The sequence below is a fragment of the Saimiri boliviensis genome, chromosome 8 (assembly GCF_048565385.1).
Source record: "Saimiri boliviensis isolate mSaiBol1 chromosome 8, mSaiBol1.pri, whole genome shotgun sequence".
Lineage (NCBI taxonomy): Eukaryota > Metazoa > Chordata > Mammalia > Primates > Cebidae > Saimiri > Saimiri boliviensis.
In genome coordinates, this window is record NC_133456.1 from 79,058,183 (window position 1) to 79,076,272 (window position 18,090).

The window sequence follows — 18,090 nt, forward strand, 5'->3', positions numbered from 1 at the left end:
CTATTCCAAGGCTTTAAAGATAGCAGGTGGTATATTATGTATATATGTCCTCTCAGAGTGCTGAGCACTTTGAAGCTATTTCCTGAGAAGGGAGAAGGCAGTATCTAAGAGGAGTGTGCTAATGTTTTCTGATGAACTTTGACTCTGCTGTTATATCAGTAAAGGTTAGAAGTAGTGGCTTGGTAAGCTGAAAGTTGGGGCATTTCATTGATCTCTTCATGTGCCTCTACTGCTAGGTGTTTCTGGAATATTCAGTACTTAATGACAAGGTTATGTTATTTTCAAAGGAAATGTTCAAACTAGAAAACATATTTAGGTTAAAACAGCTTTCTTTAAACTCTCTAAAAGGCTTCACAAATCCTTTGTTGAGCTTTTTGAAAAGAAAAATCATACCACTTAAAATATATTTCTAATTAATGCATTGTTATGACTTTTTTGGTAGTACAGCTCTATGTATATTAACCCGTATATCGAATCAAGTACCTACTGCAACAATCAGGATGCAAAATTGTCTGTTTCCCCAAACAACTGTCATGTGCCTCCTTTTGAAGTCATACTCTTCCACTATCCCTAAACCCTTGATCTGTTTGTTCTCTGTCACTCCAGTTCTGTGTTTTTGAGAGTGTTATTTAAATGGAATCATACAATAGGCATCTTATTAAGGTTGGCTTATTTAATTCAGCACAATGCCTTAGAGAGTCATCCAAGTTACTAGATCAACATATATAATGCTCATTGCTTAGTATTGCTGAGTATTACTCTATTTTTTGGGTGCCACAGAGTTTGTTGGTACATTCACTTGTAGAATGACAATTGAATTGTTTCCAGCTTTAGGCAATTAATAAATAATAGGACTTCTGCAAACATGCATGTATAACTTTTTGTATGAAAGTAAGTTTTCATTTTCCTTGGAGAAATATCTAGGAGTGAGATTACTGGGTTGGATGGCAAGTTTATGTTTAACTTTATTAAGAAATTGCTAAGCTGTTTTCCAGAGAGAGTGTATGGACATTTCATATTCTACCACTATGAGAGTTCCAATTGTTTTGCATCCTCTTTATCACTTAGTATTGTCAGTATTTATTTTTTAATTCTAGTCATTCTGAACAGTGTATTGTGGTATCTCCTTGTGGTTTTAATTTGCATTTCCCTGTTGGCTAATAGTGTTGAATTATTCTTCATGTGTTTATTTGACTTTTGCGTATTCTTTTGGTAAAGTGTTTCTTTATTACTTCGGTATTTTAAAATTTAGTTATTTGTTGTCTGATTCCTCCTACTTTATTCCTATTTTTTAAACGTTTTCTCAATGTCTTGGGAATTTCTCTTTTAATATAAATATTAGAATCAGCTTCTCTGTAGCTAAAAAAAATAAATCTTTCTGGGATTTTGATTGGAATTAGCTAAATCTATAAGACATCTTGGAGAAAATTGACTTCTCTATGTTGAGTTTTTTGGTCCATGAATATGGTATGTCTCTTCTATTATTTTCTAGTACCAGTGTAAAAAATTACCAAAAACTTAGTTGCTTAAAAAAACAACCATTTATTGTTGCACAGTTTCTGTGGGTCAGAAGGCCAAGAACAATGTGGCTTAGCTGGTTCTCTGCTTAGGGTTTCATAAGGCTAAAATGATGATGTCAGCAATATTGTGTTCCTTTCTGGTGACTCGGATGATGAATATATTTCTATTCCTTTAAAAGTTATTGGACTATTTATGTTGTCTATTTCATTTTAGCTCAGCTTTAGTAGTTTGTGGTTTTTGAAATATTCGTCTGTTTTATCTAAGCTATGGAATGTATGAGCCTAGAGTTTGTAATATTCCTTTATTACCATTTTATTGTCTCTGTGATCCTTAGTCATGTCCCCTCTTTCATTTCTATTATTAGTGATAGGGAAATTTTTCCTTCTTTCATGTGTCCCCTGGCTTGAAGTTTATGTTTTATTGTTCTTTTCAAAAAACTAACTTTTGATTTCTTTATATATATAAATACATGTATATATATATATGTTTTTTCTTGTTTTAAAATTATTTGATTTCTACTCTATAATATAATTTCCTTAATTATGTTGGTTTAATTTATTCTTCTCTTCTTTCTCTAGTTTCTTAAATGGGAAGATTACATTATGGGCTTGACATCTCTCTTTTTTTTCTAAGATAAGGCTTTAATGCTACCAGTTATCCTCTACTTACTACATTAGTTGCATCCTACCTACTTGGTATGTTTTATTTTTATTTTTGTCAAGTTAAAAGTATTTTCTAATTTACCGTATAACTTTCCTTTTTTATTTTTTTATAATATATACTTTATTTTAAGGTATATACTTTAATTTTGAAGTGTTTAGAAATTTTTCTATTATCTTTCTGTTACTGATTTCTAGTTCTGTGGCTAGAGAACATACTTTGAATTCTTCTAAATTTGTTAAGATTTGATTTATAATACATGATATGGTATATCTTGGTGAATGCTCTACTGAAAAGAATGCACTATTTTTTACTTTTAGAATCCTCAAACAGTTGTTCCATATAATATGCTCATGTTTTATAACTGCATTCATTGGGAAAGACAGGATGATGAACATTTACTTCATTTTACTCCAAATCAGAGTCTTCCATGTTACTTTGCCAAAATTTTATTTACTGATAAATATTGGATTCTGAAAGACTCTGCACAAGAATCTTATTTTCAACAAAGCCCTATAAACTCCATTAAAAGTTTGATTATGAAAATAATAACTTTTATATCTTAATAAATGCTATCCCTTTCCTGTAGAATGGAATAATTTTCCTGTTTTCTTCAAAGGCTTGTTTGTCATATCTTAGGTAAGCACAAAATGCAAGACGTACTCAGCCTTTTTGCAGTAATTTAGAGAAATTTAAAGGAAAGATCTGAATGGGATCAGGACAGGATCAGAACTCAAGGACGTGATTTGACCCTTCATGGGGATGGCCTTCTAGGGTGTATTGATTGGTGTGAATGTCCAAGTTTTCAAAACTGAATAGTCATCATTTTCAGTGGGCAGGTCATAGAGAAGGGTGTGCTTCAACCATGGCAGGAATGAAACAGGTTTAGCAGTTTCATGGTTACAGGAGGTTTATCTAGCAGACTTTAAGCCTTTACAGGGATACAAGGGTAGGCTTCTTTACAGGGACACAAGGTAGGCTTCTGGAAGAGTGTGCTGACAAGCACCAGGTCAAAGGCCCGAGTGGGTGTTTTCTGAGTATAGAGCCATATATGGGATCAGGAAACTGAGAAACAAATCCAGTCCTATGACCTGCTGAAATGCTGCTGTGTGGAAGGAAGACAGAACAAATGGTGATTCAGGGCAAATCCCACCCTTGGGGCAGCAAACCTAGTTTCAGCTTATCACCTGCTGGCTAGAGGAGAGCATCCAGTCATCAGAGTGATGCGGATAAGGAGATATTAATGATTACCAAGTCTAGAGAATGCAGACAATAAAAACTTTCATATGCAGAAACAGATGTTAAGGTGCTGAGCACATGTTAAGACCTATCTTTAATGTTGTTGATTACAGAGAACTAAGTACATTTTAAATCTTCTTGCTAAAGGATATAGGCATTAAAGTTGATATACTGGGAAACAATGGGATTAAATATGAGAGACCTACCAAAAGGCAAGGGAGGAACTACAGAGATTGTCATGCAGTAAATAAAATGGATAATGCGAGAAAACCTGGGAATATATTATACGTAGGTTCCAGTCATCGGAAGCAGCAGCAGGGTCTGTTAGGCCCCATCACAATAATCTCATTACCCAAGTGCCTTTGCTTTCTGACAGTTTCTCCATCTATGACCCAGCACTCTCTCACTCTAGGAAGCAAGAACCAAAAGTGTATTATCGTTTACAATAATAAAATTCTAAAGCTGAATACAAAACAATGCTAAATGACCCAGCATTCTCTAAGAGGTTTCAGATCAGCCCACCACCTCCCAGTAACATTGGTACCTGTAATCTGTCAAAAGTAGCCTGCTCAATCACATTTCCTTTTCAGTCTGCTTTATTCTAATTCATCCCAGGGCAGGACTGGCCCTGGATGTGTGTTTGCAGACAAGTTATCTTTGGATTAGCTTTGCCTTGGTGACCTGACTCTTTGCTGCCTTCAGCATAATCCAGTTACTCTTGGGAATATCAATTAAGGCCCTCAATCACACTAATTAGAATGTCTTCTAAATGTTGCCTTAGGAATTCAGCAGCTTATAAACAGGCAAATTGGGAAAATCTAGAGGTATGTGGGGTTTTTAAAATAGCCCACAGCAATTTGGGAGGCCGTAATGCTTTAGCACAGCTGAGTAGCAGGGCTGAAATTACTGTTCCCTGAATGCAGTGAAATCTCTAGTTGCTCTTTGCTGGCAAGTTTAATGCAGAATAATTAATTACATTTATTAATGACTTGGATGAGGATATAGGTTGCATGCTGATCAAGTCTGTAGATGTCACAAAGCTAGGAAGATAGTAATTATTGTGATAACAGACTCCGGAGCCAAAATGATTTCAAGACAAAATTTAGCAGCAATCTATCCAATACATGCCTGGCAGTGTTCCATAAAGTACAATTTGATGGTCATATTGCTCCTCTACTTAGAAAAGTTTGGTGATCCTCTATTTGCTGTTTAAGTTACATCCCATGCCCTTAGCCTGTTAATTGAGGCTTTGCCATTGATCCTACCACTGTCTACTTTCCAACAAAATCTTCTATAGTTCTTTTTCTAATACCTTGTGCTTGAGCAAAACTCAGTTCTTTATATACTATTTTCTCTTTGTGTTCTATGCTTTCACTACCTTTGAGCATCATTCTTCACGCAAAGTTTCTTTTACTCACATGCTCCTTTTGCCTCAAGTCTAAATATCCAAACTAGTTCAAATGCCACCTCTTCTTTTATTGTCTTGGCCGGAGTGACCCCTTTCCTTTGCTAATCTTCAATAACACTTATCTGTTCGCCTCTATTTTTATCACTTTTACTTTGTATTACAGAGTTTTTCTTGTGTGTGTGCACATTTTAAGTTTCTGTTAGACCCTGCCTCGTGCTAGAATTTCTGTCTGGTAACTCTTTTTATCTCCTAAGTGTCTCTGGATGTGTGTTCTATTCATAGTTGGTGATACTAAAGTGGCTTCCTTGGGGTTCATCTTTACTATGGAAAAGTGCCTTCAGAGAAAGCCCTACATCTTGCTCACTGAAGCTTCGTAGTTGTGTGACAGCAACTTGGAAACTCAAAGGATAAATCCTTGAGGGGATGGATATTTCCATTTTCCATGTTGTGCTTAGTTCATATTGCTTGCCTGTATCAAAACATCTCAGGTCCCCATGAATATATATACCCGCCCCCCATATATATACCTACTATATACCCTCCCCCCCCCACACACAAATTAAAAAATTTGGAAAAGGAGGAGAAAATGCTCAATCCATATTTTGTTGAATAAATGAAAGACTGATGAAGAGAAAAAAGATTTTCCCAAAGCCATAATATAAGAGTTGGAAGGAGGAGGTGCTGGGAAGAAAACATCATTTAATTTATCAGATAAAACAATAGCTTCTGATATGATGAGCTCACCTGTGATTTGTGTCCAACCAGGCTAAAAAAGGAAGCATGAACCGAGATTTTTCGAGAGGTGTGGTTAAGAGAGGTGACGGGGGTTGGAAACTCGCATCATCTTTTAGGGTAGCCACGCAGCTTGGATTCCTTGTGTAGTTTATAACTTTCATTTTAATTTAATGCTCTTAAAACTGCCCCATTTTAAATGATATGATATGGGAACCTTATTTATCAAATACCTCTTTGATCTGTTTAAGCAGCTGCATACCTGTGGTTGTGAAACTTGTGGCATAGGCTATTTGAGATAATAGTCTTTGTAGTTAGCCCAATGTGGATATAATATCCCATCTTTGACTCTTAGTAGAAATATGATCTGGACAAGTTATCAAGACCTCTGCAGGCATTCTTATATGACTATTACATTCGACACACAAAGCAGAGTTCTTTCGCATAGATTTTCTGCATTGCCTTCAGGATTCAGTATTTATAACCCACAAAGGTTTTAGCAGTGGCCAGTTATGTATTGGATAGTAGGAAAAGAAATACTTCACAGAGCTGTCAAATCTCCAGGTCTTCTGCATTAAATATCACACAACCAAATGTAAGGGTATGGTTCACAGTAGTTGGCTGCTTCAGCTGGTTATCAATAGGAAGGCTAAATATCACAGAAATTAGACACCTGCCTCATCATTTCTCTCTTCCAGTGAGAAGAGGAGAGCAAGAGCAGCAGGGAGCTAGATTTATAATAGTTTTCTTTAATATAAATTTAGAGTGTGATGGATTGCAGAGAAAGTCTGAATCCAGGATTCCTAGACTTTCTATGTGTCACTAAAAGGGAAAAGTACCTGGATTGTAAAATATTCCCACTAGACATACACCAAGGGAATGCAAAGAGGGGTAAGAAGATTGAATTTATCTGTCAGAAATGTGAGTCCTGCTCAGAAAATCCAGATGAATTTTTTTAAGTAGGTAGTTATAGTTCAGTGAAAAAGAGATAGTTGTAGAGACAGACAGCTGGAGTTTGATCATAGCTCTACCACTATCTAGCCAAAGGATCTTCGTTATGTTATTTAAACTTGTCTCTGAAATTTCTTTATCTGCATGTAATGGAATTAAAAACAACAAAACAAAGCAAAAACAAAATAAAACCTGTTTTATTGGTTGGTTCTGACAATTAAATTTGTTAATCTATAAAATTCCTAGAATAATCCCTAGTCTATAGTAAGCATGCATGCATGCTAGTTATTGTCATTTAAGCACTTGAAAGTAATAAGTGATTCTCCTTACCTTTGTATTTATGTTTATAGGATGACGCTTCTGTGGTGTGTAATGAGTCTCTACTTTTATGGAATTCTGCAAAGTGATGCCTCAGGTAAGTGAATGGCTTTGGAAAATGTATTAAAATGCAAGTCATGCATAGAGTAATGAGTTCACTCTTCCTGAGAATGAATTTAAATGAGCGTAATGTTATTTATGTCCATCGTCTTCTGTGGTAGCAAGTAATCATAAAGCAGAATAATAACAGGCTTTTGGTGATAGAACCACTGATGTCTCTAGTCTTCATGGGATAGAGTGCACAGGGGAAAGTGGTCTGCTGTGTTTAAATACAGGAATTTTCATCACCTTCACACTAAGCCAACTAGAATATTACTGTTTTCCCTTACCTCAGGTCCTATGGGGAAACAGTGGAAGTGATAATAGCACAATCTGTTTTTCAGATTTGAGCCAGTGGTGGAGAAGGCATCAATGGTAATTATCCATTGAGATGTTAAATGAAATAATGATGAGTTTTTGCCATATTGTTTCTATATAAGAAAAAAAGACAATCTGTCTTTAGACTCATTCTTTCTTTGGATGCTACTTCATAAGAGGAGACAACTAAGACCTTTATTGAGATTAAAAACCAAACTCAGTCATCACGTGCTTGGATCACATGAAATTAGAGATGGAAGAGACTTGCTATTTGAAAATCCATCTTTTCAGATTGCCTCTTCTTCCCAGAATTATGCCCAGAATCACTCTCTACCTCTGACTATTAATCATTAAATTGCAACCTACGTTTTTGGACTAATCAAATTCTTAGAAAGTTTTTAGTACCTAAAACTGAAATTTGTCTCTTTGATTTTAGTACCTGAAACTGAAATTTGTCTCTTTCCAAATATTTGCTTGGTTCAACTGCAGGACTGAAAAAAAAAATGATAAGAAACAAAACAACCAAAACCCAAAAGCAGTGATTCTCTAATTGTAATTGATGAAGGAAACCTAGAGGTCCTCATTTTATAAAGCTTCTCAAGTAAAATTCCCCTGAACACCATGAACCATACTTTCCATTGTTTTAATTCCTTTTCCATGTGAGAGGGCTTCCGAGAGGGCTTCCGATATGTTTAGTTACCAAATAACCATGACCTCAGTGTTCTGCAATATATGCCTTCAACTGTTTTTCATATGACGTGGATCTGAGCCCTCCTACCATCCTGATCATCTCTTCTGGGTAAATTTCAGTTTTTCTGAATGTGCCACATAAAGCTTTGTATTGGAAAGCAAAAATAGCACAAAGGAGTGCTGTAAGTAGGCCAGAGTCAGCTCAAAGCTGAAAGGAGAGTTAACTTCTAGCCTTGTTGGCCCTTTGGAGCTGCACAGAGGAATGGCTGTGGATAACCGGGGCTGCTGTTCGGCTGGGATGCACTAGTAGACAGCTGCCTGGCTGTTGAGTCCAGCATTGATCCTGCTTGGTTGGGTGTCCCATGTGATAGGTGAATTTCTTGATTCCTGATTTTCAAATATGGTAAACATGATTCTTGATTTTAATTTGTTCTTCTTTGGTTTAGTTGTATGTTTGAATGTTATCTGCTCACAGAAGCTTCCTTGACCATCTTAACTAAAAATCCCAACCAGTCACTGTCCATCCCTCTATCCTGTTTTAGCTTTCTTTGTAACACTCACATTTCCTGATACTATAGTAACCTTCTTTCTCTTGTGTCCTCCTCCTCCCTCTGCATCTTCCTTCTCCTTTTCCTTCCTCGTTTTCTCCCCCGACTCCCAGTCCTTCCTCCTTTTCTGCCTTCCTGCTTTTGTTTCTCTCCATCCCTTTCCTTTCCTTCTTCCCTCTCTCTGTCTTGGATTTTAAGCTGCCTGAGGGCGGGAAGTTGTTCAGAAACTTTTCGTTATCCAAACACTGAGAATAATGATTGACACATAGACACATAATAGATGCTGAATATGTTGGTGTCAAATGGTTGAACACATGCCCCTTTACGTCCCTTCCCCTGCCCCTAAACTGTCTAGTTTTAGAATGGAACCTGTTTGGGTTCATGCCAGTAATTTATGGTGTGGTTTTTGTTCTTCCTCATCTTGAAAGAAGAGGGAGAGGTGACTGTGTTACCATTGCTGAAGGATCGTGAAGGTTCCAGAAGCTTGTGAGTGCTGGTGCCTTCCCAGCAGTCCTGGCCATGTTACTTTTTTGAATGACCTTTACTGTAATCCATCCAAGGAGTCCCCAGCCCCCACCTCAAGTGCTGTTGGTGAGAGCTTTCTACCCAGGAACTGTGACTCATAATTCTGCTAGGGGAAACTAACGTCTTGAATAAGATAAGTTCTCATACCAGCCACATTGCGTCACCATGAGAGCAGGAAACATGTTGTAATCCCCACAGCCCATCTGGCACATACTCATTTGCCTTCCTTATGAAGAGGTGTATTGTGTCTGACAGTGATGCCACTTCCTAGTTGGAGGGAGAGGAACAAAAAGGACATGTTGTTGACAAAAACGAAAAGAGCAACTGGCTCTGGGCTAGTGGGGGAAGAAAGAAAGCATCGCACATCTTGAGGGATCAACCAACCTCTCTGTGCATGAAGGTATTGCCTTTTACAGGGTATCTGTGGATACTGCCAGATTTGTTGCTCGTGAGACTCTCCTTGCGCTCAGGTTCCCGTCTCAATGGAAACACAGGTTGATGTCAGGGACAAAGGAGGAATGTTCTGAAAACCCTAAAGCACTCTACATGCATATCACAGTAGTAAGACATTTATTTTGTTGTTCTGAGTCCTTCCCTGTGGGCTTTTTAAGAGAAGCCTCAAATATAAAAAAAAGAAACCATAACAGCGTCAGAATTTAGCACCACGCAGTGTGTTTTCACATGCAGTGAACTGGCCTTTAAGTCACATGATTCTGACTTCAGATCAAGATTTTTCTGGTAGCAGTAATGTGATCGCCTTATCCTCTCAGGAATGGGGAAGCCACATTTTCATTGTAGGTGATGATAAAAGCAAATAATTTTTGTAAAGAGCTTTATTTCCCTTTAAGGAATTGAAGCTTAGATAATTATAATAGTGATTCTATAATTATAATGCGCTAGTTATGGTAATAATAATAAAGCTCCCTCTGCTTAAAAAAGCAGTTTGCATTGTACACATTCAGTGTCATTCTCACACCCAAACCATGGGGTAGTCAGAGCTGTTGTAACTACTTTTGTTGGATAAGACAAGTTACGATCAAAGTATTTAAATGTATTACTCGAAGTCACACAGCTATACTTAGTATGCCTGTGACTTCAACTCGTTTCTGGATTCCTGATGTCAATATTATTTTTACTAAATATACTTCAGTTGTGGTCTACCAGAGTATAAATGATTCAGAAAGAAGTTTAAGATCTAAGGGACCACAGGTAATCAATCATTTTGCAAACTGTTGAAGAACCACTCTGTGATAGGTCTCTATGCTTTTTAGGCAAAGAATATCTTATCATCATTATCCTACCCCTTCAAAGCACTTAAACATTTTCTTCAGGAGGAAAATGATTATAATCCAAAATTCAAACTCAATATTCCTATTTTTGCTTATTATAGTATTAAATATTTTTACGAATAAACTCAAAGAGGTTCTGTTAGTAAGACTTCGAAATGAACACATCGGCTCAGTACACGTCTCTTTTGCTGGGCTTCATTGGCAGCGTGTAAGGAAGCTGAACTGGTAAAAGCTGCCTTTGGAGTAGAAATAAATTTTGGAGCCTGTGATCCCAAGTTGAGGCGATAATAAAAATAGCACCATATAGAATATAATGAATTTTAAAAATATTACCATGGCAAAATTATTTGCTGCAAAAATCACATGAAAAGACAGTGCACTGCCTCCCCAAAATGCAGGCACACACACAGATCTTTGAAAAAGATTTTATTTCAACGTCCACAGTTGACTGTGTGCCAGATGCAGGGCTAGATTTCACACACATTATCAGTAACTTCACAGGAAGCATTGTATAGGGTAGGGGCTAGAGACTCTTCTACCTGTTTGATAGTTTGGGAAATGAAGCTCCAGGGTACAGGTAGCCCAGTTGCATGATGCTCATGATGGCATGCCTGATAGAGCTACGCTGCCTTGACTCCAGAAATAGTGCTCTTTTTTTTTTTTTTTTTTTAAATCCATTCTACACTGTGTTTCTTTAGGACTATGCTCTGTTAAGAGAAGTAAGATCCTCTGATTCCTTTTTCATTATAATTTACAAAATTTGTGGCGAATGGAAATAATCTATCAAATTATTGGGAGTGAATTACATAATGCAAAATAAATAGTAAAAATCACTGTGATTTCCTAGTAATTGAGAGATTTAAGTTCTGTTTTACTCTGTGAGTTGTTTGAGGACAGTAAAGAGGTCATTTCATCATTTTTTATCACTGTGTCTTTACTTATAAACCAAGCTAACCAACCAGACAACTAACAAACAGCAGTAGATCCCAATCAATTCCAGTTTCTTGTTTTTCATGAAGGAGCATTATGCATCATGGACACCTCCAGGGTATATTCCTCCTCTTAGTTACTTAAATTGCTTCTAATAACAATGTTAACAATAATTTCACTTTATTCTAAAGATCATGTGTTTGACCATTTTATATTGTACAATCCAGGGTTAGTAAGAGGAGTTACTTATTTAAGAGTAATACAGTAAGGTTTCAGAGATGGAAGAGAAAACAATTACCAAATAGAATACTGTGGGAGCAGAGAAAGTTACCCATCCTGTCAGGAGATCTTGGGGAAGACTTAATCGTTGTTCTTTCCTAGGAAGAAATGCATCTCTTTTTGGGAATGAAATAGTTCAGGGCAACTCAAAAGACAGTATGAAGGCATTTAAAAGCCAAGCTGGAAAGACAGGTTGGGAACAAATTTTGCAGGACAGGAATTACTTCACATGAAGAAAATGTCCACATTTAATGTATTTTGGTTATAGTTGGCTAAGTGTCTTTTTTAAATTCTGTCTTATTTTTGCAAGGACATACAATATTATTAATTCTATGTGATGGTTCTTTAGCTTCTGGTAAGAATTCAATTTGTTGCCAGCCCCAATGGCCTCATTTTATTTGAATATCCTTGCTTTAAAAACTCCATACTCAGATATACTTGTGACATTGCTTCCTGTACTGGTTGCCCATGACTGGTCATCCTGAACACTTTTCATTTCTATGTAATTTAGTCCAAACATTTGGAAAATGTATGAAAAATACTGTTTCATTTTATTCTTGGACCTAAAGGTCATTGGAATTACAAAATTTCACCCTGTTGTCATTTAAATGATACCTCTTGGGAGCAGATCTCTTCACTTCTTTTTTTTTTTTTTTCCCTTTGAGCTGTGCTTGTAGTTTGAAACACACTTATGTTTTAGTTACTTATATTTCCCAAGGGCGGATTTACTGTATAGCCTGATTGAAAAGAGATTTAAGTGCCACGTAATTGGCCTGATACTGACTTTGCAGATACACAGCTTCTTGTATCACAGTGATAATTCTAAATTTAGAAAAATGAACTCGTTCTTTTTCACATGGCTGTGTTAGTTAAGGGAAACCAGTATTTTTGCAGGAATGCCAGCATATCACTATAGGTAACAATGTTTGTATTACAAGAATTTATTCTATGCTTTGAATTACCTTAGTTTTTGCTATCATTTGCCTCCCTCCTCCCACCCTGAATATTCATTTCTACCATATTTTTAAGGACCAGATCATCACCTTGGCAGTGACTCACTCCCAATACCAGTTCCTACCAATTTTTATTTCACCATTTAAAAAGTTTCTTTTCTGTGTAACTGATTAACTCCTTTAGAAAATGAAATACATATCCACCCAAGATAACAACATAATGATTGTTCTGTTTTTAAATCCACTGAGTGCTGCCATCTCTCTTTTACTTTTGAGGAACAGAGAGAAAATGGATACATTTTACAAATAATTTGGGAATCTCAGTCAACTTCAAGTACCTGCCATCCAAACCTATAAAACATGATGTACACACTTGTTTGGGTTTGCTTTTTCCTGTTTTAGAGACAGTAGGAACAACAAAAATGCAAGACAGCTAAGAAAATGAGAGAAAAGAAATAAAATAATAACTCCCTCAACAACCTAGTCCAGAGTGTGTTGTTTTTATGACATTCATTTCTCCTTCTACCATAGGAACCAAAATGTTTGGTGTAGCTGTACATTACTGGGAAATAAATATCATTTTTCTACAGTGTTTGTAGGATCTGAAATAGTAATTTAAGGCTCTTATCCATCAATCCATTTTTTTTTTCTTCCAAGATACCCTCATATTTTTCAAAGTGCTCTTTGAGGTATATAGGAGTGTTCATTTTGATATGTACACCAATTTACTGGTGTTTGCATTGCGTCTTCACTTACATAGGAAAATGTTATAGTCTCTTTGAGATTTGGGCTTGCCATGCAATGCTAGCAAGACTGACCAATTGAGACTCTTTGCCAATTATGTTTTCTCAGCGGTGCCTTCCCCAGAACCTACTACATAATTGTAGATACTTAGGAGGAAAAGAAAAGAAAACAAGCACATCTATCGTGATTTCTATATGTGTGATTTTTTTTCTATTAAATATTGCTTTTTATTAATTTATTATGGTGGGTTTTATTTTATTACTAGTGACTTACACTTGCATAAGAAGTATACCAAAGGCCAGGTGCATTAGTTCATGCCTATAATCCCAGCACTTTGGGAGGCTGAGGTGGGGAGATTGCTTGAGATCAGGAATTTGAAACCAGCCTATGCAAAATAGTAAGACCCTGACTCCACAAAAAAATTTTAAAAAAATAGCTGGGTGTAGTGATGCACACCTGTACTCTCAGCTACTCAGGAGGCTGAGGTGGGAGGATCAATTGAGCCTGGGCGGTAAAGATAAAATGAGCTGTGATCATACCACTGCACTCTAGCCTAGGCTATAGAACAAGACCCTGTCTCTCATTCTCAAAAAAAAAAAAAAAAAAGTACAACTACATTTGAAATATAGACCTTTATTATTATTACTAGATGAGAGATTAAGTTTTATTTATCATATGTAACATGACATTTTGAAGTATTTATACATTGTGAATTGACTAAATCTAGCTAATTAACATATGTATTGCGCCTAACATAGTTACCATTTTTGGAGTGAAAATACTTCAATTCACTCTGTTATCACTTTAAAGCAAGCTTGTCCGACTCATTGCCCGTGGGCTACATGAAGCCAAAAACAGCTTTGAATATGGCCCTATATATTTCTAAACTTTCTTAAAACATTACGAGACTTTTCCTGATTTTTTTTTTTAAGATCATCAGTTATTTTTAGTGTTAGCTTATTGTATGTGTGGCCCAAGACAATTCTTCTTCTTCCAAAGTGGCCCAGGGAGGCCAAAAGATTAGCCACACCTGCTTTAAAGCAAACAGATATACAAATTATTGTTCCCAAGTGGATTTCAATCATTATTAATCAACATTTATGATAGTTTTGTTTTCCCTTTTGTTCAAGGGGGAGAAATATTTGTTTGCCATAGACTTATCTGGTGACCAGATGCGAAAACCTACTAGCTTTAACTTGATGCACCTGATTTAACCTGAATGCCTTATCCTTCTCCAGATCCTTTAAGACTTCAGACTGTCTCAAAATTGCTTAATGGACTGATACTTGATTTTTAAAGGGAAAACATTAATTTTATTCTTTTATTTTCCTTTTTTTGAATTTTTAAATTTATCTGGTCATCTAAGGAAAATTGAATTTCTTATATGATAGATGTTTTGACATTCACATGGTTTGATTCTACATGTCTTTTCATCATTTTCTGGTGTCCACTCAAGGTAAAGGAAAAGAAGAAAAAGAAGGAGAGAGGAGGAGAGAGAAGACATTTTTTTTAAAAAGAGGGATAGTAGGAAAGAGAGAGAGAGACAGAAAATACAAAGAGGAAAATAGAGATAGATAAAGTATTCCTAGATGGATTTCCTGGATTTGATGCAAACCTAGCTATGTACTTTTTCAGATTACCAAAGAAACTAAACCATTTTTCATATCACATTGAAATACTTCCCCACTTTTTTTTTTTCCTGAGCTTTGCACTGAATGGTTTCCTTTTTGAACAGTTAATTTTTTTCTAGGTGTGTGTTTTGTTTGTTTGTTTTACATTCTTACCCTTTCCCTCCTTCCTAGTATATTAAGATGGTGAGAGAAAATAGAAACCTTAAATCTTCCAGAAATTTCCTTGCACCTAGCACACCTACAGCCATGGGAGTGATCAGCATCTCCAGGGATAAGGCTTTGTTAGTCAGGATACTTTTATTCAGAAAAAAAAAAAAAAAATGATAAGCATACAGCAGAGATGGTGGAGACTGAAAGCTTTGCATGCCCTTCAGGATAATGAAGGAAGAAGGGATGGCAGGCAAACCCGTGAGACTCTGGATCCACTTTTGCAAGTTTTTAAGTCATAAGGCAGAGGATCTGCTGTTGTTTGCAACTGACACTGAGCTGTGAAATGTCTTTGCTAGCAGCAATGTATTTCTTGAGGCACAGTAGAAACCCAACCCATCTATATTCAGGTCTAAGAGGAGCGTATAGCTTTACTTGAGATTGATTGAAATCATGGAAATTGTAAATGGAGTAATTAGTAATCAGAAGTGTTGGAGGAGTTTCTCCCTCCCACTGCATGCAGTCTTCTTAGTAAAATGCTAAGAGGAATTTCAGGAAGAAAGTGAAGACAGGGTCTTTCTTCCTGGTTGCTTTATTAAGGTAAACTTTTAGCTCTCTCACCTATATTACTCAAAATATCCTGTTCTTAAAAGGGGTCTCTCATCTATAATGCAGTAATAATTGATGACTACAATAATAGCTATGAAGCATTTTACAGTATTGGTGTTTTAATCACTAAAAGAAGACCATGTTAAGCTAAATATGACTTTAAATCTATTTTAATTCTCTGTATATTGATAATTACTATGTAGTGGGTGGGTAGGTAGGTAATGGAAAGGAAGGAAGGTGAGGAAAGTAACATTCTTTAAATCAAGGACTATACTCATATAAGATTATATTCATTTCTGAAAAACCTCATAATACAGAAATGTGTTTTTTCTTCTATTGTTACAAGTGTGGAACTCCAAATTCAAAAAATTGAATTAACTTACCTAATATCACTATAGTAGTAAGTGGTAAAATTTGTATTGCTATTTGACTTTAAGATACACTGTCATTTCAAATATACCATGCTGTCACTGAATTATTTATAATTAAGACTTCATTTTCAAAACATGCCAACCGAATCTGTCAATAATTGATGATATGGAACACACATATTTGAAAAGAAACATTTAACCAGTTACCAAAACAGAACCCAAGATGTGATTTTTCATGTTGCAAATAAAACTTCAAGGTGATTTGCTCCAGTCTTCCTGAAACATATATAGTACACTTTAATTGTGTATATAGGGATAATATACATATTTCCAAGTTTATAAAAATTTTCTCAAAGGAAAGCAGTTCTAAACTGGAATAAGATTGCAGATTGATGAAGGAAAGGTGGGTTGGTTCAGATGCAGCAGGTTTGAGTGGAGTGGGAAGCTGTTAACTTTAGTATGCTGCAAGGTTGCTTTGGCATTGTTCACACGGTTTCCCCTGTGGCTAACTCAGAGGTACTAACTCTTAACTCCCTAGCTTTTCCTCATTTTCCAACGACTGACTGCAGCCTCCACCCCTCCACTTAGTGGGTAAGGGACTTAGTCAAGAATGTTTGCACGTGGCTCAGAGGTTTTTTGGGTACCCAGCAGTGTAGAGTTCTAGAAAATTCTTTTCAGTTTAAAAATGCCAGTTCTTTTCTGCTAATCTTTGGCAGTGATTGGAAGTGAATTGTGAAATTTGATTGTGGTTTCACTCCAAGTTCTATTTTATTTCTGGTGGAGCTGGAATGTTTTATCTGTCTCGGAAATGATCACTTTTTGTGTGTATGGCAACAAAACAGCTAGAATAACTGTGACTTGGGCGTAGTAAGTACACAGACGTATGGGCTGGGGGCACCTTAACCCATCCATATTGATACATAGGTAAGCTATTTCATGTACTGCAAACTCTCCAGAACTGAAATTCCAGCAGATTTAATACACAAATCCTCTTCAGTTCCAGGGAAATCAGTTTTTTAATATGCTAATTATTTATTTCAAAACATGGAATATTTTTGTCACAAAAGGATGATAAGTGTTGCCCTCCTATTTTAAATGTGCATCTTTGGGATTTAATAGAACAGGTCAAAGATCTGTATAACCTCCATATTCAGAGAGGTTGGTCCTTCATAATTAGATGTGAAATCCAATTCAGCATATGTCTCCTGGGCACCTGTTATGTGCTGACCCCTGTACATAGAGTAGATAAAGATGAGAAAGACATTGTGTGTGTATTCATTCATTTATCTATAGTGTGTGACTATGTGCTAGACACTGTACTTGCCTGTATTGGTAACCAAAACAAATTATCTTTGCCCTCATGGACTTCATAGTCTTGGGAAGGGCTTCTAGCCTTTTCTTACTTGAAGAAAATAAGTAAATAAACCCATTTGTATAAGAAGTTCTCTATAATTACAAATAAGGCATTATAGTAATGGAAAGTAATGGGATATTCCTTTCCTTATCCCATAATTAAGGAAGATCTATTAATGAAGATGCTATTTTATCGAGAATTGAGGGATGAGAACGAGCCATCTTCAAGGACAGTGGGATGGCACGTAGACGCTGGGTTGCAGGAGCTTCACAAACTATGGGGAATGGAGCATGAGATGAAGAGGAAGAGGTAGGCAGGGTGCAGCACATTCTGAGGATGTTGTTGCATTTACTTTAACTGCAATAAAAAGCCATTGAAAGGATTTGGGCAGGACCCTTGCATTATCCAGCTAAGGTATTAAATGAGCATGCTAGCTGCTATGTGGGAGTAAGATTGGAAAAGATTTCTGCTTTTCCCAGTATGGCGGACAAGGTCCTCCAAACACCCCTTTTGCTGTAGAGCAGCTTGAAATGCTGCATATAAAAATAAATGTCATTTAAAATGAATTGCTGAGTTGGTAAGAAATCCTTAGAGGCCAAAATTGAAGTGAAAACAGGAATCCAGAAAAGAAAGAAAGCCAGCTCTGCAGCTGGCGGCTGCCCAGGGTTAACATCCAGAGTCAGAGGAAGAAGATATATTTAAATGCTAGGACCTTTGGATAATTTTTTAGAAAAAAAAAATTAAATTCCTACCTTGTATTCCACAAGGAATTTA

General features: G+C 36.3%; 1 protein-coding gene across 5 annotated transcripts in view; it reads left to right on the forward strand.

The window, feature by feature from the left end:
* Positions 1 to 18,090, forward strand: part of IL1RAP (interleukin 1 receptor accessory protein) — a 142,491-nt gene that overhangs the window by 42,824 nt on the left and 81,577 nt on the right. For all 5 annotated transcript variants that reach the window (XM_010337724.3, XM_074404704.1, XM_074404703.1 and 2 more), the window contains exon 2: positions 6,862 to 6,926. In XM_010337724.3, coding sequence (XP_010336026.1) covers positions 6,863 to 6,926 — 64 coding nt within the window. In that variant the 5' untranslated portion in view covers position 6,862. The remainder of the gene's footprint in view (positions 1 to 6,861; positions 6,927 to 18,090) is intronic.